Raw genomic sequence first — 20,090 nt, 5'->3', positions numbered from 1 at the left:
GGAAAAAGAAAAGCATGAAAACCCCTAAGCTTCAAGTAATTAAATTTAAATATGTTATTTGAATTTAGCTGAGATAATGTACAAACTGTGGGTATATTTTTCAATCAGTGAAAGACCCCTTGAGTAAACATGATCCATTTAAATTCAAATCATGGGGAGTGGAAAGTAAACCCTGCTGTGGTTAAGAAGGCATCTTCACTAAAACACTGGGCATTGTGTATCTTTGATATCTGAGTACTCATGTGTTGTAGTTTTATAAAGGGCTGTTTTCACTCATGGATGCCTACATGCCAGAGACTTTATTGCATCTATTTATTTCCTGTTTTTTTCCTCTCCCCCCCTCTCCTAATTTGAACCAGTAATGAAAAACTGACACTCTGCTTCTGCCATCCTTTAAAGTGCCTCGAAACTGTTACAATTCAGCACTTATTAGCCTTGGGATATGGCTTTATGGCATTTGGGTGAAGTTTTTGTAGTACATCTGTGCTCTGTCTCTCTCTGTAGGCCGCAAGCTCAGAGCGGCAGTAATAAAACTACTAGTAGGTGTTTAATGGCAGGTTATTGAGGAAGTAGATAAAAGAAAATTGCAACATTCACATCAGTAGGGACTGGGGTTTTTAAAGGAGAGGAACTGCTGAGCTTTGAACTAGGGAAAGTTACACTTAGTGCTTTTGTTCAATGGGACCCCTTTTTAGACACCAAAATACCTCATCATTCTTCCCTGTGAAATGGGCTGTTCTGGTAGAATTGGTGCTTATATGTACAGTCTGCGCACGTGTGGCAGAAAAACTTGCTGTTGTAAGCAATGATGTTTGCGAAACAAGTTTTTGTGTAGTGTTCCTTTCCAAATAGCAGGGAGCAGGGTGGAGGAAAGTGCAAAAAGTGATCTCCCACTCTCTTCCAAAAGTATTATGTGATCTTATTGCGAACATCTTAATTGTGTACATTATTCTTTTTGGTCAAGCTGTCCTCAGTATGTTTTGTGTAGGAATTTGTGTATATAATGAATAGTTAGCCCACGCACATACAAGAGAAGATTCTGTCTTTTATTCTGCTCATGATCAAAGCATCATTTTACAACCTGTTACATGTTTATCTTCACATCATCCCTAAGAGGCAATTTAAAGGCAAAAGGGAGAAGAACAAAGAATGTAAATATTTTGCAGAAGCTCATCCTGAAGGCTGTGACTGCTGCCTGGATTGCCATGATGAGCCGGCAGTGGTGATGTCCTCTTTGTCCCAGACTCTGCTGACCGGACTCTTACGCCCTTTTGGTAATATATGTCCAAGGAGACCCAGACCTGTTGTTTTCCCAGAAGCCCAGTCTTTCAACTGCTCAGGTCAGCTGGTGGGTCCTGGGATAACTGTAGTACTCCCTGTGGTTACTGAGCCCAGTTCCTCAAGGTCCGCAGAGTTGCAGAACACCATCCTATTGCATAGACCATTACAGGTCTGTGCTGCAGAGATGTCAAAGAGCTCCTGGACAGTCTCTTGTAATTCTGGTGCTTCATCCTGTAGTTGGACTTCAGCACTCTTAGGATTTCTGTATAGCATATGGAGAGGCAGGATGTACAGTCAAAACAAAAAAACTCAGAAACAAATTGCTCATCCGCAGAATACAGGACAAAAGAAGAGATTAAAAGTTAAGTAGGATGAATTTGCATATAAAGGACAGGGAGGAAAGACAGGGCCATTCTTACAATTGTAATCGTAAGGAGTAACAAAGGAATCGATGTACAAGTCCTCTTTGTGTCCTGGAGGCCAGGAGCAGGTTGTTTATTCCAGTATAGTGTAATGCCTAAGATCAGCTGTCCATTTTGGAGAGACATGAGAAAGCACTTGTTAAGCTATATAAAGCTAAGCATCTTTCACAAGAAGGGGTAGTTAATATATATTCTTCTGCTGCAAATAGCCATTTTACAACAGAGAAGAAATGCGTTTTCATACAGCACTTACCAGCCCAATATTGAAGGACTCACTAAATTCCAATATAAATGCCTGCAGAAATGAAATGGGAAACCAAGGAGGTTAAAGAGAAGATAGAGGAAAGAAAGTGAACTTTCTCTCCACAATTCTTGAGGTCAGACCAGCATAAGTGACAGATTCTCAGTAAAAAGAATTGCCTGTCTGCCCTGCATGAGGCACCGATTAACTAAGCAGATTTCTCTCCGATTGGTTTATCAGCAACGTCGCGTATGTGTGTGTCTTAGGGTAACAAATCTGATTTCTAATTCATTAGTTGAGCAGTATTCTTACTGCAAAGGGGAAGGAAAAAAAGCCCAATTCTCTGTTGAGGAACTGTGAGGTTATTAAGCAGGTTCTCGGTCATGCCACAGATGCAACTTGATGGAGCACACCTGGATCCTCCCTGTTGGCTGTGTTTATAGTCTCCTCTGTCATCCAGTATTTGCCGTTGCATGTGAGAGACAGACAAGGAAAAAGAGAGAAAGGTTCTGGAGGCATTTCTAACAGAGATGCCAAACTGTCAAATAGTAAATCGGGAAGCAGCTCCCTGATGGTTTCACATCAAGAGGAGACACCCTTTTGTGACTGTGCGGCATCTACCGGTTATTTTCACTTCTATCAGAACTGTCTGATATGGTCAAGTAGGTTTGAGGCTTTCAACATTCAATTTTCCTTTCATTTATTGTGACTGTTTTATTTGTTTGTCTTTCTTGGTAGTTTTCAAGGGTTCGTGTTTCAAAGATACTTTTTACTCTAACATTTTCATGGATCGTCATCCCAAAGTTAAGGGTAGAAAAAGAAACAAAAAGAAAGGGAAAGGGGGGAAAAAGAGCAACATGGCTACAGCTTCAGGGGACAAAAGAAGAAATATATTCAATTTAGGAAGACCTCTAATCTCTGGTTATACAGGACAGCTTTGTTAGATAAGATTAAAAATTTCATGAATGTCCCTTTTTATCCCTGGAGACTCCACCATTTATACCAACTATTGTCAGCATCAAAAGAGCTTGATAACAGCTGGCTAGAGACGTGACCACACAGCAACACAACAGCAAGAAAGGGGCAGCCGGGTTCATAAATCTTCAGAAAACCCGTTCCCCCAGCGCAGCCATGAATCTGCTGCTATCACAGTCAAAGGGAGAATGCTTTGTCCTCCAGCCAGTCAAAAACCTGAACTTCAGCATTAGCAGGGGCTCTATTGAAAGTGTAGGGTGCACAATGAGATGTTTTCCATTATCTTCTTCACTGCAGCCTGTATTACTGCACACAGATACAGTTTAAAGGATCTTTGAGTTTAGCTTGTTGCTAGGTAGAGTTTTTCCAAAAATCGCGCAGCCCTTACCCTTGGCAGTGTAATCCTGCTTTTTCTGTGCATCGCATCAATATAGCACCACATGGGACAGGGTCAGATGATACCAGTTTGGTACACAACGGACCAGTCTCTGATATCTTCTGGCTGGGAAGGAGCTATCAAAGCCAGAATCTGGCCCTTGGGCGCTGAGCTTCCCCATTTTCCAGGGACTGCTCACATACCTGGTTGTAAGCAGGGCAAGTCAGGAAGCACAAATTGGCTCAGACTCTTGAAATACAAGTTTCCTGGTTTTCATGGGAGGGTCCAAACTCATATGTATTCAGCTTTATTCTGGTCTTACTTAATTCAGCGGCAATATTTTCTCAGCTTTAGAGAAAACCAGATTGGTCCCTCAGGAATTTCATAGTTCCTGTAAAGCAAATAGCTAACGGAGTAACATCAGTTAATTTTAGGAGATGGAAGAAGAGAATCACTGTGGGCCAAAACAAAAGTACAAGTCTATGCACTGTGCCTAACATGACAAAAATAAGGCAGAACCCTTCAGTACCTTAGCCTCTTATGGAGGTTTGTACCTGGGCATCATGAACATTGTAGTGTTTAGACAACTGCATTGTTACTTCAAAACCCATCTATCTACTATTGCCCAGAATCCAAGAACAAGCTTTATTAGAGAGGATTAAATGCAATTTTGTTAGAGAAAACAGGAAAAATACTTAATGCTTCTAACCTCCCCTCCCACAAGAAAAACACCATTTCTGAAAGTGCTCATGTTGTGAAAGCTATGATTAAAAATATATGTTCCTCATTAAAACTAAATTATTGGTTATATATTTTTTTTTTTCTTCTGGCAGCTCCGTCCCCAATTGCTTTGATCCAGGCTAAAGAGATAACAAGGCACAGCGTTGCCTTGGCTTGGCTGGAACCTGACAGGCCAAATGGAGTCATCCTGGAGTATGAAGTCAAATACTATGAAAAGGTACTGCTCAAAAATGGACAAGTAAGGAGTTTTGTTTGGGTTTGGGGAGAGCTTTTTACTTCATTCCATTATGGTTTGTTTCCAGATAGGATTCCATCATTTGAAACCAAATAGATTCTGTTTAACAAAATCCAATTAAGGATTTCGTGCACTTGAATGGTTACTTGAAAGAATAAGACTCATAGGCTGTTCCAGCTGTATGGTACGAGTTTATTTTGTTATTTTTTCCTACCTAGGAACTGAGCTTTTGTAGCAAGCATATTTATAATGAGAATCAATAATATTGGGCAGAAGTGAGACATTAGCTTTACTTCATAGATAGAAGTATAATAATGAAGTGTATAACACAGTAATAATAATAAGATCTGTTTGCCGATAGCTTCTGCTTAGAGTGATGGTGTGGGCTGGATGGCTTTTAATAGAGAATGAGGAAAGAAAATCACATTCTTCATACTTTCCAAGTTAGAGGGAGATGTTATTCCTACAAATAACTTCTCAAATATGAAACTATAAAAACAGCTATTTTCTTCGAAGGTTCTCTGCAAAAATGAACAATTACCTGCTCTTGCTTGTGTGCGCGCTCTCTCACACGCACATGCATGCTTCTAAGTTTTTTTTATAAATATAATCACTTATTTGCTTTCCTAACACATCCAGAAAAAGGCATCTGATTTGCAGGGAAGTTAGATTATTAAATTTTCTGATGGATTTTTCAGCAAAAAATAGAACAGGTTTTAAGAATGGACTTTCTGGAAGACATTTTCTAAGTCTTTTCTTTCTTAAAATATTTTTATCATTTTTTTTTTATATGGCTGCTGGCTGGTAAGAAGAAAAGAAAGTGCCAGCATGTGTGAGTAAAATGTTGCTTGTTCATCAAGAGGATCCTATTTGAAGGCTTGGCTATTTTCCAAAGGATTTTGTTGTGTGATTTCTGAAATAATCAGTGATGTATGAGCGTCATACCTACCGCCTCATCATCCTTTTTTGGCTTGCTCAGAGCTCCATGTAGCACGCAGTGCTAGGGGTATTGAGCAAGGCTGACAGCAGGAGCCCTCCGGACGTATTTTGAGAATTCCATCGTTGTTACTCATCTTCTTTCATCGTGACAGTTTTGGCAAGGAAGTGGGGTTCCACGGTTCACGGTGCAGCGAGGCATTCTTACCTGATCACCACTGTGTTCTGTGTTCTTTTGTTGTTAGGACCAAAATGAGCGCAGCTATCGCATTGTGAAGACAGCCTCCAGGAACACTGACATCAAAGGCTTGAACCCTCTGACTTCATATGTATTTCACGTGCGGGCCAGGACAGCAGCAGGATATGGAGACTTCAGTGGACCGTTTGAGTTCACAACTAACACAGGTAATGACATGCCCACTGATTTCTTTTTCTTTTCCTTGAGCAAAGAGTGTAAATGTAACTGAGCTGTGTGTTGGGAGTTTCCCGTTGGTTGCTTGGACTGTGGTGTGTCTGTTCTGGGAAAATGTTCTTCCATGGCCGCATGACTGTTCGTGATGCCATGAACCTGACTCGAGACATCTATTTGGATATGCTATATTCTAGATTCTAGCAATGAAAATACTTCAGTGTGGCATAAGGAGACACGCACCCTATAAACACTTTGAAGCCATTGATGCTTGAGAGATTTATGTACCTATTTTGTTTACTGTAAATGTAGATGTTTGCACATGTTTTTAGAATACCTCATTTGCAGGAGAATAGAACCCTGTTATTCCCCTTTGCAAGCTGTTGACATAGATCAGTTAGGTGTCCTACATCAGCTCACGTATTTGCACTTTTCCTTAGACAGTCATATAAAGACAGAATGTTCGAATTACGTTGTCAGTAGAGCTGTTCGCTTCGTTCAAGGAAACATGCAAATTTAGCCCCCAAATGTTTGCTTTTTGGTGGCAGGAAGGCAATGTGACCAAGCCTATTTTATTTTGGACATACAGGTCTGTTAAAATCAATTTAGAGTCATGCCAGTTAGTGGCAACATCCTTCAGGATGTTAACAGCTGAAAATAATCAATCCAGCAGGAAGAGGGAAGGCATTTTAAAATAAGTTATTCTCTTTGTGTCAGTTGGGGAGTGATCATTTGGCCCACTGAGAGAAAAAGGAGGAGGAAAGAAGAGTGGAAAGCAATTAGAAAGGCAAAAAAAATAGCCATTATACCCTCTGAGCAACACTGAAGGGGAGAAGGAGAGGGAGTCCTTGTTCCCAGTGAACTGAAGTTCCCCAAATCATTATCAAACATCATGTCTTCAGCTAATTAGGGCCCTGTTGGAAATTTGTGTCAAATGACTATATAATAAAGGCCTGAAAGTAGATTTGAGTGCTACTCTAAACTGCCTTCACAAGCCAGAAAGCCTCATTGAGTGCTACCTAGGTTGATTTTTTGAGGGTGTCTGACACTAATGCTCCCTTTTCTGTTTCCAGTTCCTTCCCCCATCATTGGCGATGGTACCAATCCCACAGTGCTTCTTGTTTCAGTGGCTGGCAGTGTTGTTCTTGTGGTCATTCTCATTGCAGCCTTTGTCATCAGCAGGAGGTAAGAACTTAAGCTTCTCTCTCCCCCTCTCTCTTTCATGAGGGAGCTTTTTGTCTCCTCCAAACAAAGCTAAATTCTTTGATTAGCATCATAAACAGTGCATTTGCATTACAAGCCTTCTCCCATGTAGCTTTGATCTTCTCAACATTAGTACGAAGCAGCATGTGATGTAATGGCAATAGTTCCAGCTCTATTTGCCCTTCAAATGCAAAGCTGATTCCAATAACTGGCATTGAGAAGCAAGCCAGCTAGAGATTTGTGGTTAGTGTAATTTTGAAGTTAAGTTTAATGGGTATGGGTACAGTAGATTTTCTTGGACTGATTCCTGATAGACAGGGAATAAACAACTGCACTGTTGTGAACTAAGCCATCAGACTGCTATGCTTGTGATTTTTGTGTTAGTCTGTATAAGTCTGCATTAGTCTTTTGGGTTAGTCCTTCCAGTGTGAGTGGATATGACTGTAAAACAGAAGCCACAGTCATTCAGCATCATGTGCAGTAACACAGCAGACTGGATTGATGGTTATTTCATCAGAGCAGGACCGTAATCTTCTACCAAGTACTTGTTCATTCTCGCAAATTCAACTCAGGCATCAGGAACAATCCTGTGAATGGGAGGACAGGGTAGCAGAAACACAATGTGAGTGTTTCTGTCTTCATCTTTGTGTTCAGTCTCATTTAAAAAGAGCAGCATGATTTTGCTTCAGTGTAATTCTGAGATAAAACTGGATGTATCATTACTGCATCTGAAGCCTGGGATCTGAGGGATGCACATTTTGTCAGTCTCTGTTGATCAGTTTAATGGCATCAACCATAAATGTGCACAAATTCCTCTTGATTTGCCCTCTTACTTTAAATTGTCTTAAAGGGCAGTTAAGTCATTGTGATTGTAATATCTAGAAAGTAGACATGCATCGTTATAGCTTTCTGTGGGTGTTCAACTCAAAGCCTCCATGCTGGCAAGAAGAAAGAAGAGCAGAACATATGAAAATGTAATGTAGAGAGACAGGTTTATTAAAAGCCATTGCAACAGAAAATAGTATCACTGAGCTTGATGACTTAATCTCCTCTCCGCTTTTATTGATCACTTTATTATTTAAGGCAGGATTGATAGCAGGATACATTGGATTTCTAATTATGAGTCGCCACCTTGGAGAATTGAGCCTGTCGAGCTGCTTTGAGATGATTCCTTCCCCTCCTCCCCTATAAAAAAATGTCACTTCCCAAGGCTGATAAACACTGCTTGGTGATTGGCCCTCAATGGATCACTTTTTAGAAAATGAAATGTCAACCCCTTGCCCTCATATTGATTCTCTTTAGTATTGGCCATAAAGCTGTCAAAGGAAAGGCTGCCTGGAGCCAGGTAGCTGACAGACTCGCTGATGTGGGTGCACACTCAGGCAGGTCTTCTCACTGCTCAGGCTGTCTGTTCAGTTATCTCTGCCCACAAGTGTTCAAGGATAAAGACAAGACAAAGAGCAGGTGGACAGTAGGGACAAAAGGCTGGTCCAAGCACTGGTGGGAATGGAGATAAAAGTATCCTGGTGGCCATGGGTTCAGAGATGTCCCGTAGCTCTGCACTGGTAGGTCTCAGAGAGGCCGTAGAAGGGGAAAGACACAGCAAGATGAATGAAATACTAGGACAGTGAAACTGCTCTGTGCATACTAATGCATGGTGCCTTGCTAATTAATAGCCTTCCTCAATACACAGCTCTCCCGTAGCTGGAAGTAGCTCTCAATAAACAGAATCTACTTTAATATTCACTATTACTCTAACGATTTTAACCACTTTACCAATGTCATTTAGAGGTGTGGGCTTTGGGGATATTTCTTGATGTTCCTACACCAGCAGAAGTTAATAGCAAAATAATTATACTTTGTTCCAAAATGGCTTCAGATGAGAAAAAGCTTTTCTGTCCATACAGTCCCCATGAGGAGGTTTTGTAATCTAGCCATGACCTAAAAGTCATATTTGTACAATCAAAACCGTGCTTTGGCCTGCAGACATGGCCTCTCTGCATCCGTGAGCCAAATGTGGGAACTGGGCATATGCTGTAGGTGCCCACTTTTGAACCCTGGGTTATTACTACTAATTTAGCATTACGTTTTTTCAAGTCATTGCTCAAATCCCAAAATTCACCTTTACAACAGAATTTGTCAAAGGACTTCGCCTTCAGGCAGCTCAAGCTGTTTGGTTCTGTCCTGCGACCATGGCATTTGTGTTAACATGAGATCTGCCTAAATGTTAGTTTAAACTTACTGAGGTTAAGATGAGCATATCCATAGAGCAGCGTGCAGGAGGTAGCATGAGTGTTTCTAAACCCTGCCCTGCAGGAACGCTGAGTGAAATTAGAATATCTCAAATAGAGTTGTAAAGGATTTGGGAAAGTGTAAAACAGAAAGAGCCACTTTCTAAAAGGGCTTGGGTGAGTAAGTCGGCCCTACAGAATCCTCTGGTCATCTAAAAGTTTCTGTCAGAAATTCTTCCGATTGATAGATTGATTTATCTTCTGCTCTGTAAACGGCTGAACGTGTTTGCCCACCCTTTGCTGACGGTGTTGGATCAGCGTGCTCCGCCAGCCTGGTGCCTGAGCACTGCAGCACCCCCAGCCCCCCTTTTGTTTGGGGAAGAGGAGGTGGGAGCCGCGGTGCGGCGCCGGGCCCGTGCTGCTTCACCTCAGTGCGTGCTAATACCCTCCGTTGTTGCCTCCTCTTCATCGCCAGCCCCCACCTGTAGATCTGACCCCCGCAGTTTCTGAAAGCTTCTGTGTTCTTTTCCTGAATGCCGGCTATTTAATCACCACCGCCAAAATCCCTGTAATTACGGGGTTCAAATCTGCGACAAAGGCTTCCTTTTGCCGCTCAGGTGAGCTGCCCCGAGAGGCAGCTCCAGCCCCGCGTGCCCCGTGGCGCGGGCCCGGGCTGCTCTCGGGGACAATGGGACAGGAGTGTCCTGCCCCGAGCCAAGCAGGAGAGGTCAACAGGTGACACAGGGAGAAGTGGAAGTAGGTAGTTAGTTTGGAAGGTATTATTTGAAGGTAATAAGCTACAATTATATTGCTTGAGCAGTAATCCCTTTGTTTCTCTTTGCTTTTTGCATGTCTTTGGCTTTTAGTGGGGGAAGGCTATTTTTTTAATCTGTTGTTAGGGTGCTTGTACTTTTTAAAAATAAGATAAAGAGCATTTTTTCATACTTAGAATGCTTTCATGCAAAGCCTGTTTGTGTTTCATATTTCCCATCTGTGCCTGAACATTAATGAAATGAATTTGAAGGAGTCCTGCTTAAAATGCAGAATCTTTTTTTTTTTTTTCCCCTTCCTTTTTTTCTTTCCTCTGAGAGAAGTTGTATAATACCTGAAACTATCTCTGCAATCCGCTTAGCGGACTTAGTCCCGTATGGCACTGGGTGAGATTTGTGCAGCCTCTTCCTTCTTGCTCAGTTCAGTACCTGGGAGCAGAACAGAGTCCTTTTATTTAACTCAGCTCTGTTATGCCAGTGCTGTAAGTCCTCAGGCAAATAAATGGTTTAACTTGATGTTTGGATCCAGTGTGGTTTTTAATAATGCTGCTCTTGTGATTTGGAGCCATTTGTGTTTAATTGACTTTCATCAAGAAAAGAGGCTCCCAACCGTTTATGGTTGGATGTGTACCTGCTTTTTATGTCTGAACACAAGTCCTGTTGATGTTGTTGGGAGCTGCGAGGCTTGGTTCAAAGATCAGGTAGTCTTCGCATGTCAAACGGGATTTTTTTTTTTCCGTTTCATGGTTAATTTATAGTTTTTATTCTTGGCATAGTGTGTTTAACACCCAGCACGAAAAGACTGCAGAGACAAAGGCTGGGAAATGGCCTTTCAGCTGGCAGCGATGGGAAGCTGCCATTCCCCACAGGCCAGGCGCAGAGTGGGAAGTGAGATGCTTCTTGCTAATGGGCAGAAGGGTTTTGCTGACGGGAGGGGAATGGTAAGACTCAGGAAGATTTGCTGCAAGCGAGGTTTTCAGTCACGTGTTTTCTTCCTGTTATCTGTGAGTTTTTGACCCTTTTTAACTCACGTCTCTCGATAGGTCTTTCTCTCACCCACTCCTGTTTTCCTCCTCTACCCATTCACCGTTTTCAGACTTTTAACCCAGTCTCGCCCCAGTGTCCCTGGCAGGCCTGGTCGTCTCCTGCCCCACTCCAGGCAGCGGGCTGCACATCGCAGGCAGTGCCAGTCTTGCCCCCTGTTCTCCAGGTTTGGTTTCTCCTTCTGCCTTCCCTCTTCTTCACACCAGCCCAGACTCCTGCCAGTTAGCTAACCTGGGTCCGCCACTCTGGGAGACTGTCCATAGGAACAGACAAACTGAGGAGTAAGCAACAATAAGCCCTTCTCTTCGGCAATGTCTGTTCTTACGCCTGGTTCTGAACTTTCAGTGATAAAAGCCCAACTCAAATCTCTATATCTACGTACCATTAGATGCTGGGGAACTTCAAATCCCAGTACACATTTGGCTGAGCTGACTCCTCAATATCTTCCCTAAAAGACTAACCTCTTGTGTTAACTTTTCTTAACGCCACTTATCCATTGAAGTTTAAAGCTGAACTAATTAAATACATAACTGGATACAATATCATGTGCGTGGGTGTAGAAATAGTAATCTGTAGAATTAACATACTACACTACATCATTGTCTCCAACTCAGAGAGTTAGTAGAGGACCTTTGCCATCAGGAATTCTTTGCCCCCTTCAATTATACAGTGATTAAAAGAATAAATAAAATCCTTGGGATCTGCATTTTTGGTGGTGAGGGGTTTTTTTTTGCTGCCATCCTGATTTCTATGTTACTAGACTGTTTCCAGTTTTAAATTTGCAGTTAAATAAGTGTGTTGGTATTGGCATTTGCCTAATTATGTTTGAAAATCAATTGACCAAAACACCTCTGTTGTAGCATTTAAATCCATATATGATAGGGCTAAAAAGCAATTTGGCCCTTTTTTGCACAGAATTGCAAATATACCTTTGAAGAAAAAGTAGCCGAAACACAAGCTTTCTTTTCTTTCTTTAAATGCCGAGATGCAAACACGGAGATTTGTGTTTCCCTTGATGCTTTGTTGATGCCAGTAACACTTAGAGCAGTTTGAGGAGAGGAGTCTCCTGCCCTGCTGGTAAGTGTGTGTTGTGTCACGGGCTGTTGCAGGGGAGCTGCCGAGCACAGGCCGTGGCAGGTGCAAACAGCTCAAGTCTCAGCAGGTCAAGAAGACTGAGCTTGTCTCAAAGAAAGATACTTATTTTGAACTGTAATGCTCTTTTTTCTTCTGACAGGCGCAGTAAGTACAGTAAGGCTAAGCAAGAGGCAGATGAGGAGAAGCATTTGAACCAAGGTAAAAGGCAGAGGTGCTTGGGTTTTTTAATTCGTTTCGTAAAACATGTCCCATGTTCTGATGCTAGGGAAAAAAGGGATGACATTCCTTTTGAGATGAATATGTTTCTGTTTTCCTCTCTTGCAAACATCCTCCTTCAAAACTACACACTTCAGTAACAGGGAAAATAGAAATATCCGGGTAAAAATTGTTGAGGAGACAGACAGCAGAAAGGTTCATCAGTTTTTTCCATTGTTCCATTCCACTGAAAGACATCTGTTCTTGGCTAGCGATAGCATGATTTTTCTCTACAATATTCCGCTAAGGCAGTTTCTGGATGGGCCGGAGGCAATCCTGCAGGAAAGAAAATGTGAGCTTTGCTACCTTTTTTCTAGGACTGAATCCTACTGTTACTTCCATCTCAGTCATCCAGGTACCAAACCTAGGACCTGAGCTCAGAATTTCTTGGCTCCCAAAAGGGAAATGTGACGTCTTTTAGTCTCACAGGTCCATAGACAGGCTATTGGCCTCTTAGTGATGGCAATGATTTGTGAAGCTCATTTATTGGCAAAAGCCTGATTCCTTACATCAATATTGGGAAATATTAAATGTTTACATTAAAAAAAAAATCACATTGGGGGAAAAATACATGAAGTCCTTCCTTCCTTCATCAGTCATTCCTGGCTTACAGTACATTTTTATTGTACACTGTCTTTGCTGTTGTATATCATTAAAGCTTCAGTCTCATATGTTCTGTGTTCAGCAGCATGTAGATCAGTGACTTCAAATAAAACATTTCTGCCTTGCAGGTGTTAGAACATATGTGGATCCTTTTACATATGAGGATCCAAACCAAGCTGTGAGGGAATTTGCCAAAGAAATTGATGCCTCCTGCATAAAGATTGAAAAAGTTATTGGTGTGGGTAAGTGCCAGAACTTTTGCGTTTTTTTCTGTAAATACAGTTTTAAATTTGCTTTTAGGAAACATGGGATCCTATGATTTTTGTATGACAGTTCCCCCAAATGAACTGACATAACAGTTTGACAATACAAGTGCGTGCTTCATGTTCATGACCATGGATTCTTGTGCCTTCTTCCATAAGGGGAATTTGGTGAAGTATGCAGTGGACGTCTCAAAGTACCAGGAAAAAGAGAGATCTGTGTTGCTATCAAGACTCTAAAAGCTGGTTACACTGATAAACAAAGGAGAGACTTCCTGAGCGAGGCCAGCATCATGGGACAATTCGACCACCCCAATATCATCCACTTGGAAGGTGTAGTTACTAAATGTAAGTGGGTCATTTTCATGACAAGGCCAATTTGGAAGTCACTGAGAAATTAAGTCTGTGGTGGTGTGTGCTGGGTTTTGGTTTTTTTTTTACCCTCTTTCCTGTGAAATGACAGATGGAACAGATCCACTGATAGCTAATAGGAGGAAATCAGTGCAGGACAAGTCATTAATCTTGTTGTCAGCTATAAATGGGTTTATGGTTTCAACTGATACTCTATCTGTAGGCAGCTTGTACAAGATTTTGTAGGGGGAATTAATACTGCAGGGGTTGGCTTCCCCCCCCCCCCCCTTCTTGCTATGCCAAGCAGGCATCTTTCACTCTTTGCTAGACTGAGCTGATTGTTACAGGATAGGTAAAAGCAGATGGTGAGCAAAGAACTTAAAATGGTTGGGGGAAAAATGCCAAAACAAAACTACAGAGTCATATGTTTAAGATACAAAGCACAGATGTAAGGAGCAAGCCTTTGAAATGAAGTAGGCTATTTTAGTGTGAAACTTGCTTATTTATTTTCTCTGATTTACAGGTGTGATAATTTCACTCTGGAGAATTTACCTGGCCCATCTTTTTGTTTGTTTGGTTTGGGTTTTTTTTTAAGTCTGTTAGCATTCACTGTGCCATGAACCCTGCCTTAGAAAGAGAATGACAGCACTTGCTGGATGCTGTTTGTAGGCTAGAACTGAAAATACACCTGTGAGACAGACGTGCTTGGATCTGACTTGATAAGGTGCCACTGCGATGGTGTAGTTATTGTCCCTACTCCAGCTGCCCTCAGTGGCATGTTGGCAAAGCCTGGCACTGATCACTAATCCTAAAAGACCCTTTGGATGTAGGGGTTCATGCTCAGGGTAGCAAAGAAAGCAGACAGTGATCTTGAGAGCTGCTGTTAAAGGATGGAATTTGTGAAGCTTACCTTCTGCAGCTGATGGTGTGCATGATGAACTTGAACGCAGGGTGTTAATAGTGTAAGGAATTAAAATTAGATATGGATGAAAAGTTAAAAAGTAAAATACTACTAGAAGAACAAAGTGTCTCCCATAGAGGGTTGTCAAAGCCATCAATACCACTGAAGAACCCTGTCCCTCTTGAATGTCGGTGGGAGCTGGATGATTACTCTACCACTTGTGTTTCTGGAAATCTTACCCTGACTCATTTGTGTTTCCCTCTCCTACTCTGCCTTCTCTCACAGTTGTTGAAAACGGCTCATACAGTGTGTCGCTGTTTGCTTTTCAAGACAAATTCCACTAGGGAAAATAGGGGTTTGGACTATTTTTGACCATTGTTTACTGAGGGCCTCCCTCAAAACTGAAATTAAAAGATAATACTCTGTTTAAAATTTGCAGGTCTGATTCTCTCTTTCTCTTTTTTGTTGTTGTTGTAACAAAGGGGGGGTGTTTGTGGTCAGGCCACAGTGTTTGCTACAGACAGCGATTTTTCTAGCACCTCTGTAAAAGAAAGCAACAGGGGGAATCATTGTGTTGAAATCCTACCGAGGCTGGCAACCTCTGAGCTATTACAGCTCTAGCAGTTATAAATGACCATATGCATTTGCATAATGCAGTTGTCACTGAACTAAAATTATTTGAAATTTTCACTGAGGGGGTGGTAGCCTGACCCGAGAATGTTTCATTGCCTGGCTCGCGGTAAGTGATGCTTCCACAGCAAGCCAGCTTGGTTACCTCAGAGCTGGTGTGTTTGGTAAACAGGGCTGCTTAAGAAGACATTTATCTCAATTTCTCCATAGGTTTTCTGAATGCTGTGATAAATGAATGCATTTAATAAACGGAAAATTAAAATGTGAGATAAATAGTGGTGTAGATGGGGGTTGAGAGAGGCAGCAAAAAACCATGAATACATTATTGGCTGCTAGTCAAGTACTTTAATTATTGACTCACTGATGGTAACTTCTCCTCTCTCTATCCCCCTCCCCTGCTAAAGAAGTGCCTGAGTAATGAAATTACACGTTAATGCACTGAAAGAGTCTCCCTTTCTTCCTTTCTACGTTGACATAGTATCTTTTGATTGAGGGAGGTTAATTAAAACTCATTTAGCTGTATTTGTTCAGTGGAAGGCTTCTGGTCATAGTTGCAAAGGATAAATGAAACAGTGACATATGCAGATTTGGTTGGAGTTTCTTCTCTTTCTACCAAAGAATGCTTGCAAAATTGAATTAGAGGGAGAATGATGTTTTATCACATTCCTTTCCTTAAGGGTGCAAGTACTCAGCCAAGGTCACTAAGCCCTTCATCCAAAGCAGTTTGCTTTAAGGAATACCATCGCTTCTCTGCTGCGTTCATGTAAATCAGAAAGGGTTCAGCTGCCAGCCTGGCATTTCACAGGCATGCCAGGTTGCATGGGACCAAAACAGTAAGAGTTTTGATATCAGTTGGGAAGGAAAGGAGAAGCAGGAATAGTAAAAGGCCTGCAAAGGATAGGGACTGAAAAGGTGAAATACGTAATGATGAGTGAAATAAATGATGTATCGCACATACATGTTGGCCTAAGTGGAATGATGTAAAATTTTCTGTATAGTCAGTCCTTATAGCATATTGTTTTCTAATCAAAAAAAAAGGTTACTTCAAAACCAGAAATTCCTGACAAAGGAAGAGAAAAGCATCTTTGTGAAAAACGCACTGAGGTAGAAATGATTAGGGGAACTTTCAATGCTGCAACATTTCATGGTAGAGTAATTTTCATAGCTGGTTGTTCTGGAGCAGATACTTGCTGGTGACAGAAGCAAGGAAAAGTTGAGTAGTTCTGATACCTCTGATGCCAAGACAGAATTGAGCTATCTACAGTCTAGGTGATGTGTCCATTGCACCCTTCTTTCCCCATAATGTTCCCTTATTCAGAGCTGCTCCAGAAAGTACAAAAGCAGAGTTTCTCTTGGACACTCTTTTATTTGGGAAGAAACTCGATAGTTCCTGTAGCTAAAGCAAAACTGGGAGAAAGGGTTGCCATGCCAGCCTGGCGCTGATCGACAGGTGCTCCGTTGACTTCAGGTGGGCTTAACAGTGCTCATCTTGGGACTGGGCTTTTGCCATTCAACCTTTGATAAGTCACGTCTCTCATGTCCCATTGCTTGCTTTTAGAGCGGAGATGGTATTGGACCCATTTCTGCAAATATCTAGATGCTGAATATCCAGCGTGATTTAACCCTGTGAAATAGTTAGTGTTACTTGTATGTACCTAAATGTTTTCAGTTTCAGCGTCATGTGACTTTGTAAAGCTCTTAAAGATAACATCAAGCATTATTTATGTATTTGCTGTTGGTTTAGGCAGGAGAGCGCCTAGAAAGCATCCCCATGTCACTAACATTACATTACATTTCTCTTCAGATTGCCCAGCTTGGCTGTCTGTATTGAAGCATGGAAAGCTGAGTGCTGCTGGAGCACTATGCCCCACATGTGACACAATTCATTGAATCATTTATCCTGTGGTTGACTTCATGAGGCAAATGGCTTTGGCTCATTTATAAATAATGAGAGACACGGGATACAAATTCAGGACAGAGAAAGTTGAGAGGAACAGCTTGTATTTTGCATTCTTGAATCCAGTTGTCTTGGAATACCTTGTAGCTGCTGACAGCTTCTAACTCGCCTAAAGCGTTGATCTTTCGAAAGAGCCAGAGAGACCAAAGCATTCACAAATTCCATTTTGAACGAGGAAGGCTTTCTAGTCTGCAAGCAATTTAATTACACTGAAGATTTTTGTCAAGTTTGAACAGATCTTTGTTTCTTAGCTCTCAATTATCAATTCATATATTCCTTAGAGAACAGGAGCCACTTTAGTTAAAGACCTTGTCAATGAGTCAGACAAAGGGTTAACCTTCCAGATGGGGCCCTTTAAATGTTTCTGTCCTATAGTATTTCTTCTCTTGCTCCCCACAGCTGAGGCATAAGCTTGGTGCTTTTCAAATTAAATTAGATTGTGTAAGCCAGGTGTCTTGGCAGTAAAATCATGTGCAACCCATTTTTATCCCATTAACATCGGTGTTCATCAAGGAATTGTGTTTTTCTTTCTGCGAACTCTAGGTAAACCAGTAATGATCATAACTGAGTACATGGAGAATGGCTCCTTGGATGCCTTCCTCAGGGTAGGTGATTTCTTCATAATAAGCTAAGGAGATTTTATACTGGGAAACATTTTCTGGTTTTCATTCTGGTTCTTTCTTTCAGAAAGATACTGAAAATTCAGCATTTTTAAAGAAATTATGTTTGTACTTGGGAAATTCTGTTTTCTCGTGTTGCTCCTATCGAAAACCAGAATAAATGTAAAGTGGAAGGATATAGAATAAATGTAATGTTTAAAGTAGCAGGGTCTTGAATAACCCATGTTTAATGGGAACAGTTCTGATTTGCTCCATTTTTGATAACATCACAATGCTATAGACTCATTAAAACCAGATTCCCTGCAAACTGGGTACTGCATCACTGGAAGCTGTGACAGAACCTCTGGGTTTGTACTTCACTGGTGAGTTATAGACACTAGTCAGGAGAGTGAGGAAATAACATTGCATTTTATTTGAGAGAAGATGGGAATCCAGAGATACGCTTTTTGCCAATTTGAGCAATGGCAATAATGTAGCTTTTAGCTTAATGCTCTGTGATTTTCTTCCTTTCCCCATATGCAGAAGAATGATGGCAGATTTACAGTCATCCAGTTGGTGGGGATGCTTCGTGGCATTGGCTCAGGAATGAAGTATCTGTCTGACATGAGCTATGTGCATCGGGATTTAGCTGCTCGAAACATACTGGTCAACAGCAACTTGGTCTGCAAAGTGTCTGACTTCGGCATGTCCCGTGTCCTGGAAGACGACCCTGAAGCAGCTTATACCACACGGGTAAGGAGGGAAAGAAAATGTCCAGTGGGTTTTCTTGCCTACATACTGGTTTTGTCTGACTGTGTGGGAGGTGACAATGGTTTGTTTTAAAATAATCTCAGTCATAAGTGAAAAGCTATATCACAACCTAAAAATAAACGTTGGCCCAGAGTCCATAACTAGTATAAATTGATGTAACATTCATAGAATCATAGAATCATTAAGGTTGGAAAAGACCTCTAAGATCATCGTGTCCAACCGTCAACCCAACACACCATGTCCACTAAACCATGTCCCTTAGGGCCTCATCTACACGTCTTTTAAATACTTCCAGGGATGATGACTCCACCACATCCCTGGGCAGCCTGTTCCAAGGCCTGACCACTCTTTCAGTAAAGAAATTTCTCCTAATATCCAATCTAAACCTCCCTTGGCGCAACTTGAGGCCATTTCCTCTCGTCCTATCGCTAGTTACTTGGCAGAAGAGACCAACACCCACCTCGCTACAACCTCCTTTCAGGTAGTTGTAGAGCGCGATGAGGTCTCCCCTGAGCCTCCTCTTCTCCAGGCTAAACAACCCCAGTTCCCTCAGCCGCTCCTCATCAGACTTGTGCTCCAGGCCCTTCACCAGCTTCGTTGCCCTCCTCTGGACACGCTCCAGCACCTCAACGTCCTTCTTGTAGTGAGGGGCCCAAAACCGAACACAGTATTCGAGGTGCGGCCTCACCAGTGCCGAGTACAGGGGCACGATCACCTCCCTGCTCCTGCTGGCCACACTATTTCTGATACAGGCCAGGATGCCGTTGGCCTTCTTGCCCACCTGAGCACACTGCCGGCTCATGTTCAGCCGGCTGTCAGCCAGCACCCCCAGGTCCTTTTCCTCTGGGCAGCTTTCCAGCCACTCTTCCCCAAGCCTGTAGCGTTGCCTGGGGTTGTTGTGACCCAAGTGCAGGACCCGGCACTTGGCCTTGTTGAACCTCATACAGTTGGCCTCGGCCCATCGATCCAGCCTGTCCAGGTCCCTCTGCAGAGCCTTCCTACCCTCCAGCAGATCAACACTCCCGCCCAACTTGGTGTTGTCTGCAAACTGACTGAGGGAGCACTCGATCCCCTCATCCAGATCATTGATAAAGATATTGAACAGGACCGGCCCCAGTACTGAGCCCTGGGGAACACCGCTCGTGACCGGCCGCCAACTGGATTTAACTCCGTTGACCACAACTCTCTGGGCCCGGCCGTCCAGCCAGTTTTTTACCCAGCGAAGAGTGCACCTGTCTAGGCCGTGAGCCGTCAGCTTCTCTAGGAGAATGCTGTGGGAGACAGTGTCAAAGGCTTTACTGAAGTTCAGGTAGACCACATCCACAGCCTTTCCCTCATCCACGAGGCGGGTCACCTGGTCATAGAAGGAGATCAGGTTGGTCAAGCAGGACCTGCGTTCCATGAACCCGTGCTGGCTGGGCCTGATTCCCTGGTTGTCCCCGACATGGCTCGTGAGGACCCTCAAAACCAACCGCTCCATGATCTTCCCCAGCACCGAGGTCAGGCTGACCGGCCTGTAGTTCCCCGGATCCTCCTTCCGGCCCTTCTTATAGATCGGCGTCACATTGGCAAGCCTCCAGTCGTCTGGGACTTCCCCAGTTAACCAGGACTGCTGGTAAATGATGGAGAGCGGCTCAGCAAGCTCCTCCGCCAGCTCCCTCAGTACCCTTGGGTGGATCCCATCCGGCCCCATAGACTTGTGAGTGTCCAGGTGGCGTAGCAGGTCATTGCTACATCAGTGCCTACATCAGTATTTCTTCTCTGAGGCTGTGACCCATGTATTCCTCTGGTTCCTTCAGAGTGC

At 42.6% G+C, this 20,090-nt stretch overlaps 1 protein-coding gene across 4 annotated transcripts in view; it reads left to right on the top strand.

Moving 5' to 3' along the window:
• Positions 1-20,090, top strand: part of EPHA4 (EPH receptor A4) — a 103,427-nt gene that overhangs the window by 74,857 nt on the left and 8,480 nt on the right. For 2 of the 4 annotated variants that reach the window (XM_075158158.1, XM_075158159.1), the window contains 8 exons: positions 4,129-4,253; positions 5,453-5,612; positions 6,690-6,801; positions 12,099-12,157; positions 12,946-13,059; positions 13,240-13,425; positions 17,460-17,521; positions 18,059-18,268. In XM_075158158.1, coding sequence (XP_075014259.1) covers positions 4,129-4,253; positions 5,453-5,612; positions 6,690-6,801; positions 12,099-12,157; positions 12,946-13,059; positions 13,240-13,425; positions 17,460-17,521; positions 18,059-18,268 — 1,028 coding nt within the window. Of the gene's footprint in view, positions 1-4,128; positions 4,254-5,452; positions 5,613-6,164; positions 6,174-6,689; positions 6,802-12,098; positions 12,158-12,379; positions 12,391-12,945; positions 13,060-13,239; positions 13,426-17,459; positions 17,522-18,058; positions 18,269-20,090 lie in introns of all 4 variants that reach the window. The other 2 variants (XM_075158161.1, XM_075158160.1) reach the window with 2 other exon arrangements.

Source organism: Calonectris borealis, chromosome 9 (genome assembly GCF_964195595.1).
Source record: "Calonectris borealis chromosome 9, bCalBor7.hap1.2, whole genome shotgun sequence".
Classification (NCBI taxonomy): Eukaryota; Metazoa; Chordata; class Aves; order Procellariiformes; family Procellariidae; genus Calonectris; species Calonectris borealis.
The sequence above is the reverse complement of the archived record's forward strand: the minus strand, read 5'-3'. Positions and strand labels throughout refer to the sequence as shown.